Source organism: Pithys albifrons, chromosome 7 (genome assembly GCF_047495875.1).
Source record: "Pithys albifrons albifrons isolate INPA30051 chromosome 7, PitAlb_v1, whole genome shotgun sequence".
NCBI lineage: Eukaryota > Metazoa > Chordata > Aves > Passeriformes > Thamnophilidae > Pithys > Pithys albifrons.
In genome coordinates, this window is record NC_092464.1 from 56,398,616 (window position 1) to 56,419,872 (window position 21,257).

Genomic DNA, 21,257 nt, shown 5'->3' on the forward strand with positions numbered 1-21,257 from the left:
AAAATAACTCCTTGAAGGGGCTCGTGGTGTGGGATCCCCTTAAAAATCCTTTTAAAGGGGTCCAGATGGCCCCTGAAAAGGGTCTTGCAGTGGTGAGGAGGCTCCCAAGCACCCTTAAAGGGGGCAAGACCCCCTATAAAAGGGCTCGTGGGGTTGGCACTGCTGTGACCCCCTTTCACTGACACTGGGGACCCCTAGACCCCCTTTCCTGGGGACAGGAGCCCCTTGGACCGGAACTCCAGCCTCTGCCAGTCGCTTTTGGTTGAAACGGGGACCTGCTGAGCCTCCATTCTCGGGCACTGGGAACCACCTCCAGCTGCTTTCCCTGGCACCGGCACCCCCTGCACCCCCTGATCCTGCACCAACACTCCCTGCACCCTTTCCCGGCCTTCCCGCCTCTCCCAGTGCCCAGAGCCTCCTGTAACCCCCTTTCCTCGACAGTGGGGGGACACCAAATAGCCGTGGGACCCCCATTCCATCCCATCCCTGGAGGGCCCTTTCCTGGGCACAAGGACCCCCTTGTACTCTCATCCCACCTTTCCCAGTCCCTGCATCCCCCTTTCCTTGACCCCTTGAACTCCCTTCCCAGCTCTCCCAGTTCCCCGTTTCCTTGACCTTTGGATCCCCCCAACCCTCCTGGAGGCGGCTCTGAGTGTGGGACCGGGCGGGGCCGCAGCGGAGCAGCGCGATGGCCCCAGCGCTGGGTCTGGGGGCGCTCCTGGGGCTGCTGGGGCTCCTGGGGGCGCCGAGGGAGGCGACGGAGGGTAAGTGAGACCCTTGGAGCGGGGAGCTCCGGAACTGCCATGCCCGGGCTCTGGGACCAGCCTGAACCTCCATTTCCTGGAGAACCCTGCATGCTCTCACCTGGTTACAGGAACCCCCGTGAGCCCCCATTCCTGGGCATAGGAATTCCCCTCCACCTCCATTCCCGGGCAATAGGACCCCTCTGCAGCCCCTCCTGCAGCACTGGGACCCTCTAAACCTCCTTATCTGGCACCGGAACCCCTGAAACCAGTTTCCTGGGCATGGGAATCTCCCTGAACTGCATTCCTGTGAACTGGAAAACCTATTGAACCATAAATCCTGAGCACAGGAACCTCCCTTCACTGAAGGCAACTGCCCAAACCACATTCCTGGAAAGGAGACTACCCCGGACCCCCATTCCTGGGCACGGGAACCCCCTTGAACCCCTATTCCTGTACACAGGACCCCGTGCACCACATCCCCGGCTCCAGGACCCCTCTGAACCCTTTCATCCTGAACAAACACCCCCCTGCAATCCCTTTTCCAGCCATCCTGCCTCTCCCAGCCCCCTGATCCTCCCTTTTCCTTGACCCTGGGACCCCCTGGATCCCCATTCCTGGACACAGGGACCCCCTGGGCCCCCATCTCTCCTTTCCCAGTCACATCCCGACCCTTTCCTTGAACCTTGGACCCTTCTTGTCTCTCCCAGTTCTCCCATTCCATTTCCTTGGACCTCCCAAACCTACTGATCTCAGGATTCCCCCAGTTCTCCACTCCCTGCCCTTCCTGCAGGTAGTCCCAGGAACTGGAAACCCCTTGGCTGCAATTCCTGGGCACTGGGACACCCCTGAACCCTGTTCCTGGGCACTGGGATCCCCCTGAGCCCCCATTCCTAGGCATGAGGAGCCCCCTTCACCCCCATTCCCACACATCAGAACCCTTTGCAACCCCCTCATCCAGTACCTGGATCCCCCTCCACCCCTTTCCTGTACAAATACCCCTCTGCACCCGCTTTCCTGGCCATCTCACCTCTTCCAGACCCTCCTTTTCTTTGATCCTACAACACCCTGACTCCCACTCCTGCCTTTCCCAGCCCCCAGCCCCTCCTTTCCTCTACACCAAGGACCTCCAGGACCCCCATTCCCAGCCATCCCAGGTGTCCCCTTCTCATGACCTCCCTTTTCCCTGACCCTGAGGGCCCCTGGATCCCCCTTTCCTGGACACAGGTACCTTTTGGACTCCCCGTCCCAGCTCTCCCAATCCCTGTACGCTCCTTTTGCTTGACTCTGGGACCCCCCTGAGCCCCCAGTCCTGTGCAGTGGGACTCCCTTGCACCCCCTACCCCGTCACCGACACTCCCTGCACCAACTTCCCTGGGATCCCCAAAGCCCCTTCCTGGCTCTCTCAGTTCCCCCTTTCTTGATCCATGACCTCCCAGACCCCCAAATCTCTGTGTCCCCCCAGTTCTCCACTCCCTGTGGTACCACTCCGTGGCAGTGTCAGAGCCCAGCCCGGGGGTCCCTCAGTTCATGTCCATGGGGTTCCTGGATGGGATCCCCTTTGTGCGCTACGACAGCGAGCGGGGCCGGATGGAGCCACAGACGCCGTGGATGGAGAAGGGAGCCGAGCCAGGATATTGGGATGGACAGACCCAGATTGCTGAGGGGAACCAGCACGTGTTTGCCACCAACCTGGAGATACTGCGGGGCCGGTACAACCAGAGCGGGGGTGAGTGGGGGCAGCTGGGAATGGGGGAGTTCTGTGAGGCTGGGCTGAGGTCTGTGGGGCTGAGGTGCATCTGTGGGGCTGGGATATGATTTGTGGTGCTAAGAGAGATCTGTGAGCTGGAGGGAAATCTGTGGGGCTGGGATGTGATTTGTGGTGCTATGAGAGATCTGTGGGACTGGGATGGGATCTGTGGGACTGGGATGGGATCTGTGGGGCTGGGCTGAGGTCTGTGGGGCTGGGGGGTATCTGTTGGACTGAGAAGGGATCTGAGAGATAGGGAGGATCTGTGGGGCTGGGGGAGATCTGTGGGGCTGTGATGCGATCTGTTGTCGTCGCCATGCCTAGCGGAGACTGCACCCACCAATGTGATGTAAAGCAAATCCCAAGTTTATTCAAAAACACAGGTATATATGACCTCAAGTGACCCCACCCCAGGTGCGGTGGTCTGACTCCAATTGGTTGAGGCTGGAAACATGTCCTTTTAAGGTGAAAACGAAACCTGTAAGGTGGTCCTCCAGAGCCACCAGAATCGGGCTGCAACAATCTGTAGTGCTAGAAGAGATCTCTGGGCTGGAGGGGGATCTTTGGGTCTGGGCTTGGGAGGATCTGTGGGGCTGGGGGGGATCTGTGAGGCTCGGCTGGGATTTGTGAGGCTGGGGAGGATCTGTGGGACTGGGGGTGATCTGAGGGACTGGGATGGGATCTGTGGGGCTGGAAGGGGATCTGTGGGACTAGGATGAGGTTCATGGGGTTGGCGGACATTTTTGGGGCTGGGATGTGATCTGTTTTGCTACGAAAGATCTGTGTGCTGGAGGGGGATCTTTGGGACTGGGAGGGATCTGTGGGGCTGGGCTGGGATCTGTGGGACTGAGATGGGATCTATGGGGCTGAGGTGCATCTGTGGGTCTGGGATGCGATCCGTGGAGCTATGGCAGATCTCTGGGCTGGAGGGGGAATCTTTGGGGCTGGGGGAGATCTGTAAGGCTGGGGTGCATCTCTGGGGCTGAGATGTGTATCTGTGGGGCTGGACTGGGATCTATGGGGCCGGGATGGAATCTGTGGGGCCTGGATACAGATTTGTGGGGTTGGGATGTGGACCTGTGGGTCTGGGGTGAGACCTGTGGGGCTGGGGGACATCTGTGGGGCTGGGGCCAATCTGTGAGACTAGGTGGGGATCCATCAGGATCCAAGGGGCTGAGATGAGACTCTGTGGGTCTCCCATCACACTCTGGATGGGGCTCTGTGAGGCTGGGACACAATTCCAGGCCTCTCTGTGGGTCCGTTTCCCCCCCAGGTCTCCACACTTGGCAGCGGGTTGTTGGCTGTGATGTCCTGTCTGACGGGACCGTCCGTGGGTTCTACCGGCATGGCTACGACGGGCGGGATTTCATCTCCTTTGACCTGGGATCCAAGAGCTTCGTGGCGGCCGACGGCGCTGCCCAGGTCACCAAGAGGAAATGGGAACACAAAGGGATCGAGGCGGAGAGGCTGACAAATTACCTGGAGTACATCTGTCCAGAATGGCTCCGGAAATACATCAGATATGGTCAGGAGGTGCTGGAGCGGAAAGGTGGGGTTGGAATTTCCATTGAAATGTGGGATTTGGGAACGGAGGACTTGGGAATGTGGTAATTTGCATGGGAATTCCATGGATGGATCTCAGCCCCATCCCATTGCTATGGGAATTCCATGGGCAGATCGCATCACCTCCCCATGCTCGTGGGAATTCCATGGTTGGATGTCACCATTATCCCATTCCAGAGCCACCTGATGTCCATGTCTCTGGCAAAGAGGAACACGGGATCCTGACGTTGTCCTGCCACGCATATGGATTCTACCCCGGGGTCATCGGGATCAGCTGGATGAAAGGGGATGAAATCTGGGATCAGGAGACAGAGTGGGGCGGGGTTGTTCCCAACAGCGACGGCACCTTCCACAGCTGGGCCAGGATTGAGGTGCTGCCGGGGGAGTGGGAGCAGTACCGGTGCCGGGTGGAGCATGCCGGGATGCCGGAGCCCGGGATCTTCACCTGGGGTGAGGCTGGGAATGTGGAATGTGGGAACTGGGAATTTGGGAACAGGGCATTTGGGAATGCGGAGCAGTGAGATGTGGGTTCCCCTTCCCCTCCTCACACTCCCACCCTTCCCAGAGCCAGAATCCAACTGGAATTCCACCCCAGTGGTGGTCGCCCTGTCCGTCATCGCTGCCATCATCATCATCAGCCTCATCGGATTCGGTGTCTGGAAGCTCCAATCCGGTAACTCACGGGATGGGGGTTGGGAAGGGGCACAGATCCACCTGACAGCATTCCAGGGATCCTGTGCCAGAGGTGCTGATCCTGCTTTATTTCCACAGGGAGGAGGGAGAGGAACAACGCCTATCAGTGAGTACCAGCAGTGTGTCTGGATACAAATCCAGATCCTCTCCATGTGGATCCAGTGATGGATCCCAGGATGGATCCAGGTGTGTGATCCAGGCCAGAATCTCATGGATCTTCTGTTTTCCACAGTAGCAGATGTGTGAACCGATGGCTCCCCTGCAGGTATGGAGTGGGATCCAGGTGGGATTCCAAAGGGGAATCAGAGCATAGTGGATGGAGCAGGATTGGGATGGGATTCCAAATCAGGGCAGGATTCCAGAGTGAGATCAGAAGGAATTCTGGAGTGGGATCAGGGCTGGATTATGGAGCAGGATCAGGCTGGCTGGCTGGAGGGGGATAGAGGTGGAATTCCACAGTGGGATTGTGTGGGATGGATGGAGCAAGATGATGATGGATTTCAGAGGAGCTCCTGCTCTCTGTGGGCTGCACAGGCAGATCTATCCCATGGAATGGGGACAGGGACATGGTGACTCTGTCCCCCACTCTCATCCCAGCAGGAATCACCACCTGAGCAATCCATGGAGATGGATCCAGCCCCTTCCCTCTTCCTGGGGAAGGCCAGGAGCTGCTGGCAGAGCTCATCGCGCCACTCTCACCCACCCTGGCACCGCCGTGCCTCTTCCTGATGGATCAACTTCCTGCTTTTTCATGTCTGAAAGCCAAGAACCACAATTATTCCCAATGTTTTAATTAAATCTCCTGCTTCGGCAATAAATTCTTATCCCCTCCTCTGGCATCCGGCAGTTCCTCTTTAGGAACCAGGAATGGCAATGGGGACATGAAGAATGGGAATAGGGACATAGGGACAGGAATGGGGACACAGGAAGCGGTTTGGGGACACCAGAAACTGGGAGTGGGGACACCAGGAATGGGATGGGAACACCGGGGATGAGAACAGGGACACAATGGGGACAGGGATGGGGACATTGGGAGCAGGTTGGAGACACCAGGAACTGGGATTGGGACACCAGAAATGGGGCCAGTGGCAGCAGGTTGTGAACAGCAGGAATGGGAATGGGAATGGCAGGAATTGGAATGGGGACAGGAATGGGAACACCAGGAGACAATGGGACTGGGATGGAAACACCAGGAATGGGAATGAGAACAGGGTTGGGGACCCCAGAGGTGGAGGTGTCCCAGGTTTTAGTTTGGGGTCTCCTGTAATCCCCCAAACCACCATGAGGGCACAGACACCAATAACGGGACCGGGCTGGGGCCGATCACGGACAGGGCAGGGGCGAGTGGAGCAGGGGACGGTCCCACGGGAACTGCTCGGGAATGGGAAGAGTAAAAGGTGATGCTGCTCCCGGCTCTGCCCCTCTCTGGCTGTGAACCTGCCATGGGAGCTCCCCCAGCTCCTGCTGCCCAGAGCAGCTGCATGTTCCCATCTGGAGCTCTGTGTGTTCCCACCTGGAGCTGTTGCCCTTGCAGCTCTAAGAGCTCATTCTATCCCTCACTAGTACAGCTTATCAGTGCCTTTGTAGAAAATTCCCAAAGTGGACTTTATCCCTCTTTGGGAAGAGTTTCAACAGACAGGAGTTTGTATCAGTTCATTTTGGAGATATGTCTGGAATTAAGAAAATCACAGTCATAAAATACCACAAACAGCATTTATTGCAATACCAACTAGCAAAAGAGAATAAAAAGGGTAAAATACTTACTACAAAAGAGAATACAAAGATAAAATACTTTAAAACTCAATAAAAGGATACAAAAGGATACAAAATAGTTGATGCTGCAGCGGTTGCTCCCTATCCCCGATGCTCCCTCGAGCAGACAGGCCAGCACTGCCAGCCCCGGCAGCAGCGGGATGCCATCCATACTCAGCGGCGTCCCCGTGGAGCCAACACGGGCTGGGTGCAAGGGTGGGTGTGGCTCAGCTCCCCCACTCCTGTGTCCCTGTTTATCAGCCATCCATCATACTGCAGAGGGCCAGGACACAGTGTAAGGTGATGCCTGGGAGGCAGCCAAACACCGCCTGTTCATTGCATAAGTGGCAACAGTCTGTGCATGTCGCCTGTTGGGTAGTGGTCGTACGACCCCTGCCCACATATTCTTCCATCATCAGCTTCCTCACCCCACTGTAAGACCCTCACCATTGTGTTCCCAGGGTATTTGTATCTATCCTGAGGCGCAGCCAAGTCAGAGAGGAACAGAGAGCCTTGATAATAGAGAACATCCAGTGTTACACAGTTACTCTGCCTGGATTCCCAGCACGGTGTAAGTACTTTCTCACCCTTCTATGCTCCATTGATCAGATAAATTAAAAGTACCCCCTTACATGCCAGTGTGTGATCAGGGGTAGCCCGAGGGTGATACAGCACTACTCGAGAGTGCAATGTGTGTATCACAGTGTTCAACATACGGTGTACAGGGGTCAGCACACAGGGAAGCACACACAAAATACACATCAGTACACAAGCAATTAGGAACAAGCCTGACAGCACTTTTTGTAACCAGGGCCACCCCCATTTCCATTCACTGATGGGGTTCCATTCGTTGTTAACATGGAACTGGGGAGTAGAGGCTTTTAATTTCTGGATGCCAGCATGGACAGACAGAATGATCACGTAAATTCATGCAGCACATGCCTTCAAAATCGTGGCAACTGTGCCCTTGTGCTGATAATGGAAAGTCGACAGCAGCTCTGTTTTGTCAACTTGCATGCCTGACTGAATCCACATCTGTAAACAAGGAACTTAAAGCTACAGAGGCAGCATTGGCTTCTTTGGCCAACCAGCATCCTAATTTATTTCAAGAAGCTAAAGCTTGAGCAGTCCCCATCTGAGCACTTCTATTTGCAGATATTCTTTGAGCTGTATTCCAGATCAGAATCAGTCTGGAGTGAATTTATGTGTATTGTGCTTTTGTCTTGTTTGCTTTAATTTATGTGGGTGAAATAAAGTTAATTATCCAAAGGTATAAGGGCCTCCAACAGCTTTTCCTGGGATACCTTTCCATGCTCTTTGTCCAGAAATGAGAATCAGATCATCTGGGAGACCTCTTGTGTCCATTCCAGGAGCAAACGGAGCAGGAGCTGTCCAGGCCCTGGAGCTCAGGGTGTTGTCTGAGATCAGCTCATGGCAGGAGGAGCTGAGGGTGCCCCTGTACCCTCTGTGCCCCCCAGGGGTGGCAGGAGGAGCTGAGGGTGCCCCTGTCCCCTCTGTGCCCCCCAGGGGTGGCAGGAGGAGCTGAGGGTGCCCCTGTCCCCTCTGTGCCCCCCAGGGGTGGCAGAGGCCCCTCGGGAGGCAGGTCCAGAGAGACCATCCCCTGTCCTGGGGGCTCCATGAGCTGCCCTGCACAGGGTGGGGAGACACGGGGTGAGCTCAGGTGGGGCTGAAGCACCTTGTGGGGTCACCCAGGGGGCCTGGGCTGAAAACACTTCACAACTGTCCAAGTCCTTGAGACAAAATCTTTCCAGGGCACACAGAGATGGCAGAGCCAAGGGTGAGCTGGGAAAACAAAGCAAGACCTGGTTCTCTGAAGGCTGAAATCTCCCAAACTCAGCAAAGGGAAAACAGTGCTTGATATTCCTGTGTTGCAAACCAGGGCCTAGTGGAGACTGCACACACCAATGTGATGTAAAGCAAATCCCAAGTTTATTCAAAAACACAGGTATATATGACCTCAAGTGACCCCGCCCCAGGTGCGGTGGTCTGACTCCAATTGGTTGAGGCTGGAAACATGTCCTTTTAAGGTGAAAACGAAACTTGTGAGGTGGTCCTCCAGACCCACCTGAATTAGAGGCTGCAACATCTCCCCCTTTTGTTTCAAAGAACAAAGCAAAAATGCAAACAACATAATACACATAACTCCTTAGCTAACTTATCCAATGGGGAAATTGTTACCATTAGGATACTATCCAGACTCATGCATATTGGAACTTGAACAGAAAGGCTGAAAATTTTGAAAATTGAGAAATAACATTTTGAAGATCTTAAATTTTGCTAATTCAAGACGTAACAGGGTATTTGCAGGTTACACATTCCTACCTCCCCCTCTCTTTTCAAAATAGACTTTTGGAAGGAGGTACAGTAACCTTTGTAAACTCACACAAACTAATACATGACTAAGACATGTATGTTTGGAATTTGCAAACTTACAACTAGTGCAAAACAAGAACCTTTTCTTTCACGCGTGAAATTGTGGTCTTTTTGTGCAGTCGTCACCACACAGACCACTGTAAACAAACTACAAATTTTATTAAATTTTGTGCAAAGTGTCCAAGAGTGCAGAGTGACTTCCCTTAGCAAAGAAGCAAGTTCAGTCCAGCTGAACTAAATCTCCTTATGTTCAAGGTCCATTCTCAGAACTTCTGTGTGGCCATCACAGAGGTTTGAGAATGAAGCTTTGATTTTTAGTCCTTATACACTCCTGGTAAAGCAGCAAACAAGTGTGAATTCACAGAGGAAATTCACAAAGGCTAAACATAACTACTTACATTCTGCAGAAAATGTTCAGCAGCTGAGGGGACAGGTGTCCTTATCCCTACAGCCTGCTGGGCAACTTGGCAGTGCAATAAGCTCAAAACTGCACTTTAACTGAAAGTTAACAGAATTTAAAAATACAGGCTAAACAACATGCTCTTGAACTGGACTGTTCTTGTTTGATTGGACAGTTAACGACTAGTCTTAGGCTACCACTGCTTGTGGTTGTGGTTGCCATATGGGGAAGGCAGCTTGGCTCCAGTTTCCATGAGCTATTTGACTGGCTGCACCCCATGGCTTGCAGCCCCTCTGGTTTTCTGGAGGCCCAGCTCCCCACCCCATGTTTGTTAGAGGAGTACCATCCTTTTTATATTTAGAATGACAATCCTGGGCTTTGTGACCAAGTCTGTGACAACGGTTACATTCTCCAGTGAAGCTTTGAGTTCTGCTATATTTTGGTTGTGCTGGACTAGATTTTGTTGTTAAATTCCAGGGTCTTTTCCCCCTTTTTTGGGTGGATTGTTTGCTAAGAGCTGTGGCTAGAGCAGAGGCATGTAGCTTTGCTTTTTCCTCCTCTTCTACCCAGGGCAATCTGGCACAGGCTTCAATTAACTGTACCAAAGTAGCTGTGGCTGGTAGAGAGGCTATGAGCTGTTTGCATTGAGGATTGGCATTATTAATTACCAGATCTTTCAATAAGGCTGGTTTCATGTCAGGGGTAATATTTGGAGCAGCTTCCAAAGCTTCTGTTACTTTATCTACAAATTCCATGAATGTCTGTCCAGGTTTCTGCATTATTTGCATATAGGGTAGAGAAGGTTTTCCCTTCTTAGGCAGATTAGAGAATGCGGTCAAAGCAGCATTCTTTGACTGTTGCAAAATATGAAAATGTAATGCAGCTTGTGTTTGTGGGTCTTCATAAGCTCCTGATCCCATTAGCTGGTCTAAAGATGCTAATCTTAAGGGATGTCCAGTTTCTAAGTGTATATTTTTTGCCTGTTCCTCCGTTAACTGCTCTTTCCATTTCTGTAGAAATATCATATAAGCAGTAGAAGGTAGAATAAACTCCATTAAAGCTTTAGTGTCTGCTGGGATTAGGTTATTGTATTTTATGAAGGCTGTGATTTGGTTTTTTACCAAGGCATTGTCATAGCCATATTGAAAGACTACACTGTGTATTTTTTGTGCAATTTTCCAATCAAGTGGCTCCCATTTTGGAGCCTTGTGTAGTGTTAATCACAGGCGCAGAAACCAGGGGTTGCAGGGAAGGTGAGGGTGTACCTACTTCTGCAGCTATGGATACTAACTCTTTGTACCTTTGCTGGGTATTAAATGTGAGGTCGCGAGGTGGCTTTGTGACTCCATCTGCAGAATCTGGTACCTGGGTATCAGAAAGCTTTGAAATTAAGTTAGCAGCATTGCAATTCTCATCTGCCCCCAGCATGTCCCAAACAGAGGCTTCTTTTTCTGTTGCTCTCCATTCTGGGATACAGCTGGTGGGTGTGGCTGTCGGTGATGGAGGCTGCAGGTACCAGGTTGCCGGCGCAGGGGCAGTCTGTACTGGCTCGGGGGGTTCCAGTGCCGGTGCTGGCAGCTGCAGGCAGCGCGCGGCTATCGGGGTGAGGGTCCCCGCTGGTGCTGCAGCGCTTGGGTCCTGCGCGACCGGCGCTGACGCTGGCGCTGTGAATGGTACGCAGTGAAGGGAACGCTCAGGGGGAGCTCCGGTGGCTCCGCTCCACTGGGGAGGAGTCTCTCCCCTCTCCATGACGCGGTCGATCCACGCAGGAGGTGGTGGGGGTGGCGCGGGAACTGATCCGCCCCCGGCCCCTGCAGGCTGTGGCGGACCCGCGCCTGGCGCATGCGCTGTGATTTGCATGCTGTAGGGAGGGGGTTTGGGCAGTCTTGGCGCCTCGTGGTAAGGGCGCGCCGTTCCTTTGTCTGATTTCACGGGCTTTGCCATCACGTGGTCTCTCTGTTTTCCTGGCCATGCGGTTATGCCGGGCGGCTGTAGCCCTGCTGGAATGTTTGCCTCAACAGTCTCCTGCCGCAACGGAGCGACTCCGGCATACCCGCGGGGCGGCGGGGAGCGCGGCGGTGGGGCGACCCCAGCCCCGAGGTACCCGCAGGGCATTGGCGGCAGCAGCGGTGGAGCCGGCGCCAAAGGTGGATGGACAGGGGGAGAGAAACTCCACGGGGTTTGTCCCCCCCTCCACATGTCTCTCTCGGCTGAGGGCATTCCCCATCGCGCCTTCTCGGAGTTAGGATTTAAATAAAAGTCACTCACGGTTTGCTTTTCTGCGGTGTGTCTCGTGGGGTTCCAAGGTTGCTGCTGAGGTCCGGCCGCTTCTACAGCGGCAGCTGGTGGTCTCATTTGCTGTGAGTTGTAAGGCGGTGCAAAGACGACTTCTTGGCTTTTTGCCGTGACGAACGGCGTGGAAAAGCTTTGATTCCATGGTTGCTGTGGTCTTGCCGGGTTTTCCGGAGTGGGAGCGGGCGGTGCCGCATATGGGTACCACGGCGGATGTCCGACGGACGGCACGGGTGGCAGCGGTGTGGCAGAGGGGTACCGCGGCGGCGTTTCTGCGAGCGGCGGTGCCCACAGCAGTGCAGAAGGATGTTCAGGGGGAAAATCGCCTTGCAAAAACAGACTTTTTTCCCTTCTTTCTGGTAGACCGAGGTTTTTACGGGCTCGTTCTACCTCTAACAGCATTTTCCTGACAGCTGCATATGACGAAATGTGCGGCAGAAATTCGTCGGGTGCAGTTTGCACTAAATTCCACAAATCTGCCCCAATTTTATCACACACTTCTATGGAAAGCGTGGAATTGGCATCTGTTAGGTGCCTTCGAGTGAAACACCAATCCAAAAATTCCTGTAATGCTTGTCTTTCAATGTTTGTTTTTGTAACACGAGCTAGTTTCTCAAATTTATCAAGCAATAAGTTCGTTTTAGTCGAGTTGGAATTTCCCATGTTTCTTTAACTCACCGGTTCAAAGGTCGTGGTTCCTTCAGTCCACGTTCTTCCAGCAGCTCTCAGGGCCACTACACAAAACTCCCAAGTTTACAGGAGACAGAAGCTCTCTGGGGCTTCTCCACAAAGCACCCAAAAAAACTGGGGCATAGCAGCTCTCAGGGGCCACTTCTCAAGGTTCTAGGCAGGTCTGCAGGTGGGTTCCATGTTCTGAGACACGTTGGGGTCCACCATTTGTTGCCGCCAGGCCTACTGGAGACTGCACACACCAATGTGATGTAAAGCAAATCCCAAGTTTATTCAAAAACACAGGTATATATGACCTCAAGTGACCCCGCCCCAGGTGCGGTGGTCTGACTCCAATTGGTTGAGGCTGGAAACATGTCCTTTTAAGGTGAAAACGAAACCTGTAATGTGGTCCTCCAGACCCACCTGAAACAGGGGCTGCAACAAACCTCCCTGTCCCAGGGACATTTATCTCACCCTCCTTGAGTATGCCTATTGCAAAAGTCCATGTCTCCTCCATCCCTCTGCTCTGCCTTTCTGTCCCTTTCTTCCCACACCAGGAAACAGCCTGGGGGAATCTCCGCTGTGCAGTCAGAGAGGCTCTGTGAGCAGGAGTGACAGTGTTCTCCAGAAGGTGCATTTGTCCCCTTTTAACATGGCCCAGAGCTCAGGACTGTGAAAACATTCCCAGGCACACACAGCTTGGAGAGATCTTGGAAGGCAAATTGGGAGAGGAAGAACAGAAGAGGCAAAATTAGGGATAGGAAACCATCCCAAAGAAGTTCAGTAGCTCCTCTGAGCAATGTTTCTGCATTCAAAACACTGGTAGGAAATGTACTCTGATAAATAGCTGAACAAATATTTTCACATAAACAGTGAGTGAATCAGATTAATAGAACAAGTGTGTGGTGTTGTCAGTAAAAAGAAAATTATGAAAAAATCTTGAAATTAAAAATAAACAGCACATCATAATGATAGGCAAGGAAGTCTTCAACAATTACCAGGATTTCTTGTCTGCAGAAGTTTCAACTACCTCCTAAAACCCACACTCCTGGCTTCAGGCCATGACTTCCCAGAGCAGTCACAGAGTTGGCCACGGACCCAAGTGTGAAAAGTCCCCCAGAGTGTCTGTGAGCCCTTCTGGAACAGGAGCTGCTGGGCAGGAAGGACCAGCTGGGGAGGGGGAGGGAATCCCCCCCTGCAGCACTGCTGGCCAGGCTGAGGAGGGTCCTCTCCAGCACAGCAGAACATCCTGTCCCCTTGGGGGCTGGGCTGTCAGGTGTGTTCCCAGAACTGACTGGCCAAGCTGGGCAGGCAGATGCTCAGGGGTCATGAAGGGTGTCACAGAGCTGAGCCCATCCAGCTGAAGGATTTGGGGAGGTCAGAAGGAACTGGGACAAAAGGGATGGGATATTTGGGGGAGGGAAGGGGGCTTGGCCAACAGAGAGGAAAGATTTTGGTGAGATAAAACCAAGCTCAGGTAATGCTGAGGGTGTTGAAACATTGACTGTGCAAACACTCCTGATGGACCTTTACCTATAATTTGTGTACCATTGCAACTTCTGTTGGGATGTGAATATAACTTGATACTCCTCATTTCACCCCCAGTAATCTTCTCTCAGGAACCAAAGGGACCCTGGGACTGCAGAAACTCATGGAATAAAGGGGCCTTTGAGACCATTTAGGTCCTTATGTAGTCAAAAGAACCCTGGGACACTGGGAAAAGCCTTGGAACCAAGGGGCCATTCTGACACTTGGGAACCTCATGGAATCAAAGTTCCATTGTGACCCTGCAGGACCTCAAGGAAACAGAAGCCCACTGTGACCCTGTGGAGCCTCATGGAATTCAGGGATCATTGTGACACTCCAGGGCCTTATGGACGGCAAGGAACCCTGGGACACTGCAGAAATTCATGGAATCAAGGAGGCATTATGACACTGCAGGGCCTCATGGATTCAAAGGAATCCTGGAACACTCTGGAATCTGATGAAATCCTTATGCAATTGTAACACTACAGAAACTTATGGAACCAAGAGGCAATTTTGACCTTTCAGGGCCCCATGAAACAAAAGGGACTCTGGGACAATGTGGAAACTCAGGGAAACAAGGGGCCATTGGGACACTGCAGGGCCTGAAGGAACCAAAGGTATCCTGGGACACAGCACAGCTCACGGAACCAAAGGGTTCATTGTGACTTGTGGGGCCTCTTGGAAGAAAAGGGGTTTTGAGACAGTTTTTAACTTCATAGAATCAAGGGGTCATTGTCACACTGTGGAACCTCAGGGAACCAGGATGCCACCTGGACACTGCAGGGCCTCACAGAACTAAAGGAATCCTGGGACAGCACCGAACACTGTGGAAATATTTTGGGTCTGGCTGAAGTGGAGCTCATTTCCCCACAGCAGCCCTCCCAGTGCTGTGCTTTGTGTTGGGAGCTGGAAAGGTGCTGAGAACACACCAATGTTTTGGCTACTGCTGAGCAGGGCTGGCACAGCCCCAGCACTGCAACGTTCCTTCACCAGACAAGGGCAAGATCCTGGGAGGGGACACAGCCAGGCCAGCTGAGCCAGAGTGACCAGAGGGATATTCCAGATCATGGGATGTCAGCTCAGATATAAAAGCTGAGGAAAGGAGGAGGAAGGGGTGACATTCATTGTTTACAATGTTTGCCTGCTGAGCAGCTGCTCTGTGTGCTGAAGCCTGGCTTGCTGGGACATGACACTGCTGATGGGAAGTAGAGAACAAACCTGCTTATTTTCCTCTTTCTTTGTGTGCAAACTTTGGCTTTTGATTTAGTAAACTGCCTTATCCCAACCCATGAGTCATTTTCCACCTTATTCTCTCTCCCCTGTCCATCTGGGAAGGGCAGTGATAGAGCGGCTTGATGGGCAGCCTGTAATTCTCCCCATTCTCATTTTCCTCTTCTTAAAGATGGGCTTGGCATCTGCCTTTTCCAGGGACCCCAGAACCTCTCGGATTCCTCTGGCCCTTTTGAGAGCACAGCCCAGAATCCCAGGCAAGGGTGATGCAGCAGTTCAGGAGCACTTGCAATGAACTGTCCAAGACCACTGAGATGAATCTCACTGGGCCAGTGGAGGTTGTTCCTGGAGTCACTCACAGAAATGTCAAGGTCCAGCAAGGCATCCACCTCTGAACTGGGATTGTGGGATTCTCATGCACCCAGGGGTGATCAGAGAGTCTTTCCCTTTTACACCCATGGGGAGATCATTGCAGGAGTCACAGTCTCTCCCTGGGCTCTCACTGCCACTGCTGGGGGTTGGAGGCACCTCAGCCCTGTGGGGTGTCACCTGCTCTGCCCCTCTCTGAGATGCCCCATGGCCTGAGGGATGGACACAGGGGGAGCTCTGTGCTCAGAAGCACATCCCAGTGCTGCATCCTGGGGGTTTTCCATGGGATGTGGGGCCCAGAGTGAAGTGACCTCGAGACACTGTGTGTCCCACAGCCCTTCCCAGCACCTCCAGGATTAGCTGATGGTCTTTGTGTTCTCTTGGGTTCATCTCCCCCCCACACACACTGTGCATGCTGAAGTTTCCTCTGTACAATTGCAGCATGGTCTTGTGAGCTGCTCATTTGGTGTCCTCATGGAGGGACAAACAACCTGTCAGTGGTGGGTGAGAGGCCAGTGCTGGGAATGGTGTTTGCAGGGGGTGATCTGTGACAATTGCCCTGGGGCCCCTTGCCCAGGGTGTCCAGGAAAAAAAGACAAAGCCCAGACCCTGCTCTGCTGGTCCTTCAGGTGTGTCCCTGGAGGCCTGGCTGTGGAAGGGACACTGCTGTGCCCTCTCTGAGCAGTAGGACACTGAGCAGTAGGACACCTCCACAGCTCTATGGATGGGTGAGGAGGTGACAAGTCCTGGGTCTTGACAGCCTATGAGAAGACACCAGTTCCTTACAGCCCCAGGGCTTGTCACCTCCTCACCCACTCCATAGAGCTGTGGAGGTGTCCTACTGCTCTCCTGCACTCCCCATTCCACACCCCACATCACTCTGCTCCAGGAGCATCCTGTGAGGAACCAGAGATGGGTGTCAGAGCTTGGCTGTCCTGCTTGGCAAAGTCCATCAGGCACTTTCACAGCCACATTCCACAGTCCGTTTTCCACCTGTAACCAGTAACTCTGAGCTGCTGCTTCCCCAGCCCCAGGGAGGGTCTTTTTGTCTGCTCATTCCCTCCGGGGTCTCTTTTCAGTCATGACCTCAGTGGGGCTTGCTGACACTCTCAGGAACTTGAAGGTTTGATGGTGAATTTTGCTTTTTTAAAGGTTTGTTCAGTTTTCAAATCTTCAGTTCAGGAATTCACTGCCAGAGTGCTCATTAACATTCAAAACATCCTAACAAGACAAGCCTTTGGAAAAATTTATATTAAGTCTTCAATTCTTTTGTGCTTCATTAGACAGATACCAGAAGTGTATTCAAAGTCAGTGTAGTACAGTGACAAAAAAATGAAGAAATATAACTTTTTGTCCCTTTTACTTTTTTCCTGTTTACACACTGAGAGCAGCAAACCCTAATTGATATTGTTCCCAAGCACCAGGGATGGTCTCCTTGTCTGCTCTTTCCCTTCATGGTCTCTTTTCACTGATGGCATTTTAACAAAACAAACCCCTGGGAATAATTTACTTTTACATTTTCAAATCTTCTGTGGTCAATTACAGAGATCTCAGAAATGCATTCAAAGTGAATACCTTATACTATTAAAAAAACCACAAGTGAAAATATGCCTTTCTGTTGCCTGTTTATTTTTTCCTCTTTATACATTATTATCAGCAATTCCTTATTGATATTGATCATGAGCATCTCCTAATTCAGTGTGAATAGATATGAAAATCAAGACCCTTTTTGTCTGACAATCCATCAGACTTTATCCCTAATCCCCACCCCACCATTTCCCTCATCACATCCCTGGCACTCAAAGCAGCCTTGTAGAATCTGAGCTTCCTCCACCAAAGGCCTGACCTGCAGGTTTCGATTCCTTGGCACCAACTCCCACCTGCTGTACTTGGAGAAAGAGCTGCAGGAGACACACAGGGATGTTCATGTATTGTCAGCAAACAAAACCAAAGGAAGGCACAGCTCAATAAAAAGTCCTTCCTCTGCTGTATATTAACTCTACATTGTGTCCCCTGAAGGTCATTTTCCACAAAAGGCATCCTTGGACCAATAGCAAACACCTTCTCTGTCAAGCCCAGATCCCAAGGTCCCCTCAAATACTCCCTGTCCCCAATTCTGCCCATATTTGCTCTTCGCACACAGAAAGTGACACTCAGAGGTCAAAAGATCCTTTGGTCCATAGAGGGAGGAAAAAGAGAAAGTGAATGAAATTACCTATTGTACAGATCTAAATATGCACTTACCCCAGTTTTCTGGGGCTTCAGGAACTTTATCAAACATTCTCTGCAACATCTGTTCACTGGGGAAAAATCTGTCTGGATGGCCAAGCCCAAGGTGTGGTGGGGAATGGAGTTACACCCAGGGGTGTTCCCAGGGATCAGTATTGGGGTCAGCTCAGTTAAACATCTTTATCAATTATCTGAATGAGGAGATCAAGTGCGCCTCACTCAGTCAGTTCACAAATCACACCAGGCTGGGTGGGATTGCTGATCTGCTGGAGGGCAGGAAGGTTCTGCAGAGGGGTCTGGACAGGCTGGATCAATGGGCCCTGGTCAGTTGGATGTGGTTCAACACGGCCAAGTGCTGGGTCCTGCCCTGGGGTAACAACCACCCCAAATCCCTGAACCTGAACCCCACAGCCTGTCCTGTGTCTCTAATCCCTTCATTTCCAAGAACTCTGTTGTACAAAGGAGCGCCATTCTCTGGATGTGGGACAAGATCAAACTGCCACTGGAGTGGAACCACAAACCATCAGGTTTGTGCTCTTTAGGGGATGAGGAACTGGTGACACTTAGAGACACAGAGTCTCCCTTCATTGCCCACAGTACAAATTAAACAGGATACAATTTCTAAACCCCACCGCTCTTTGTGCAGCTTTCCTCAGCCACAGCAACCAGGATAAGCCACATCCTTGCTGTGCTGGTCCCACAGCCCAGGGTGCTCCTGGCCTCCCTTGCTGCCAGAGCACACGGCTGCCTCCTGCCCAGCTCCTGCCCACCCACAGCTGCCTTACAGGGCTGCTCCCAGCCAGGCAGCTCCCAGCCTGTGCCATGGCCAGGGCAGTGCCCTGCAGGGGCATACACTGCCATGTGTCCCTCTGCCATTGCAGGAGGTTCCTGCCAAGACGGGCTCTCCTCCTCCCTGAAGCTTTCCCTGAGCACAGAGGCCTGAGAGACCTTTCCAGTGAAGACTCAGGCAGAGAAGCCATGGAGTCCCTCAGCCCCACAGCAGTGTCTGCTGGAATTAAATCCCCCTCCCCATCCCACAGCAGCCCTGCATTTCTCTCCTTCAGCCTTGGTCTCCAGCACAGCCACTGAGGCTCTTTTGGCTCTTGACTTTTCCTGCAGCCACCAACTCCAGGGGAGCTTTGCCTATTGGGGCATGTTGGTGGTCACCATTTATTGGGGTTACCCTTACCCTGAGCAAGGGGCAGCGTGAAGGACGGTCAGAAGAGCTCAGGCACAGCAGGCATCAGAAGGCTTGATCAGAAGGCTTACAAGAGTTTATTCAAGATATTTTCACAGACAGTTCCTCATAGCTAATAGATCATAGTAGTAGTAATAGTAGAAGTTTTAGTTAGTTCTGTCCTCAGTAACATCCACACCTTTTATATCCTCTCACATCCAACATGTCATGACATTTTTGGCTGGCCCATTCGCCTCACATTGACCGAAATATCTCATTGGTCACAAGACCCCACAGACACTCCAGGTAGTTCTCTTCTTTTCAAGGGAGAACTCTAAACATCTTTCCTTAAGGGATGCACTTACAGTCACCCCTACATTTGACTTTCCCACAGTCCCACATGCACAGCACAGGCCATGCCCAGGAATTCCTTGTCTGTGGCCTTGCTGCCACCCCCTGGCTGTGGCTTCATGGTCCCTTTATGCCCCACTGCACCACAGCTGGACCCACAGACCCCTGTGCAGCCCCAGCCACTAGGAAGGCACAGCAGGTCCTCAGAGAGGACCCAACACCATTGATGAGTGAATGTGCTTGGCAAAAGGAAAAGGAGACAGCTGCATGCCCTGCTCCTGTCTTCAGGAGATTCTGAAACCTCTCAGCCCTTCCCTGCCATCCCATCTCCCCAGGCAAACACAAAAGCCCCAGCCATTTGAATCTTCAATATATCTTCCTGCTCCAAGCACAGAGCCTATCCCAAAGCTGGGGCAAACAGAAAGCTGTTCTTATTTCCTATTCATTCCAGCTCTGCTGAGGATGGATCTGTGACAAAAAGATGTTGCAAGTTCCTTTATTTCCATTAAACACACTGTGAAGCTGCCCAATTACACAAAGTCTCTGCGTCACACAAGGTTGGTGGATTATGAATAAGAAGGGGATGAGTAATGATACTGCTTTGAAGACAAAAAGCATGACAAGTGAAGAGAAAAAAAATTTAATAAGGAAAGACACTCTTGGCCTGTTATGACATGCAGTGGGAGCCACTGACAGAGCGAGGCAGGCAGTCTCTGGCTGCTGAAAAGCACCATCCCGTCATCAATTTCCTCAGGGCATCCTTGAGCTCCTGGTTCCTCAGGCTGTAGATGAGGGGGTTCAGTGCTGGAGGAACTACCGAGTACAGAACTGCCACCACCAGATCCAGGGATGGGGAGGACATGGAGGGAGGCTTCAGGTGGGCAAACACGGCAGTGCTGACAAACAGGGAGACCACAACCAGGTGAGGGAGGCACATGGAAATGGCTTTGTGCCGTCCCTGCTCAGAGGGGATCCTCAGCACAGCCCTGAAGATCTGCACATAGGAGAAAACTATGAAAATGAAACAGCCAAACACTAAGCAGGCAGTAACCACAATGAGCCCAAGTTCCCTGAGGTAGGAGTGTGAGCAGGAGAGCTTGAGGATCTGGGGCACTTCACAGAAGAACTGGCTCAGGGCATTGCCCTGGCACAGGGGCAGGGAAAATGTATTGACTGTGTGCAGCAGACCATAGAGAAAGCCACTGGCCCAGGCAGCTGCTGCCATGTGGGCACAAGCTCTGCTGCCCAGGAGGGTCCCGTAGTGCAGGGGTTTGCAGATGGCAACGTAGCGGTCGTAGCACATGATGGTGAGGAGGGAAAACTCTGTTCCAATGAAGAAAATAAGGAAGAAGACCTGTGCAGCACATCCCATGTAGGAGATGGCTGTGGTGTCCCAGAGGGAGTTGTGCATGGCTTTGGGGACAGTGGTGCAGATGGAGCCCAGGTCTGTGAGGGACAGGTTGAGCAGGAAGAAGTGCATGGGGGTGTGCAGGTGGTGGTCGCAGGCTACGGCGCTGATGATGAGGCCGTTGCCCAGGAGGGCAGCCAGGGAGATGCCCAGGAAGAGCCACAAGTGCAGGAGCTGCAGCTGCCGTGTGTCTGCCAATGGCAGGAGGAGGAACTGGCTGATGGAGCTGCTGTTCGACATGAGCTTCATCTGGCAATGAAGCACTGTCCAAGAAGGAAAAGATAGAGACAATTTAGGACAGTATTCTTAGAACAAAATCAGCTAATATCTCATAGAACTTTCTACCTGCTCTAACCATTTTAGATGCATTTTCTGTCTCTGGGCTGATTGTGCTGCTCCAGGGAGTTAGTTCAGCCCTGATGCAGTGGGCACACAGAATCTGGCTTGTGAAAGCTCCAGTACTCACTCAGGTGTAACAAAATTTCACTCTCTGCTTTTGTGGCAGAAGATTCTGGACTGCAGAAGACAGGTTTAGTTGAACGTAATAGTGAGTTTCTCTGAGGTTTTTGTTCTACTTTGTTGCTTTTTTTTTCTATTGCCATATCAATCAAGTGGTATTATTAACTCTAGAAATTCTAATTTTTCCTCAATGAAAGTGTGGACATCCTTAGGACAGAACAGATAATAGTGCTTAGCTCTCAGTGTTT

General features: G+C 52.1%; 2 protein-coding genes across 2 annotated transcripts in view; both read left to right on the forward strand.

Annotated features, from left to right (window-relative positions):
* LOC139673817 (zinc finger protein 850-like) overlaps positions 1 to 21,257 on the forward strand; it is a 584,874-nt gene that overhangs the window by 549,325 nt on the left and 14,292 nt on the right. The gene's annotated exons all lie outside the window — the stretch shown is intronic.
* Positions 668 to 6,939, forward strand: LOC139674141 (class I histocompatibility antigen, F10 alpha chain-like). Its single transcript, XM_071560287.1, has 8 exons — positions 668 to 764; positions 2,209 to 2,472; positions 3,767 to 4,042; positions 4,234 to 4,506; positions 4,622 to 4,729; positions 4,828 to 4,855; positions 6,629 to 6,717; positions 6,881 to 6,939. The coding sequence occupies exons 1-8, from the start codon at positions 689 to 691 to the stop codon at positions 6,937 to 6,939; spliced, it is 1,173 nt and encodes a 390-aa protein (XP_071416388.1). The 5' UTR covers positions 668 to 688.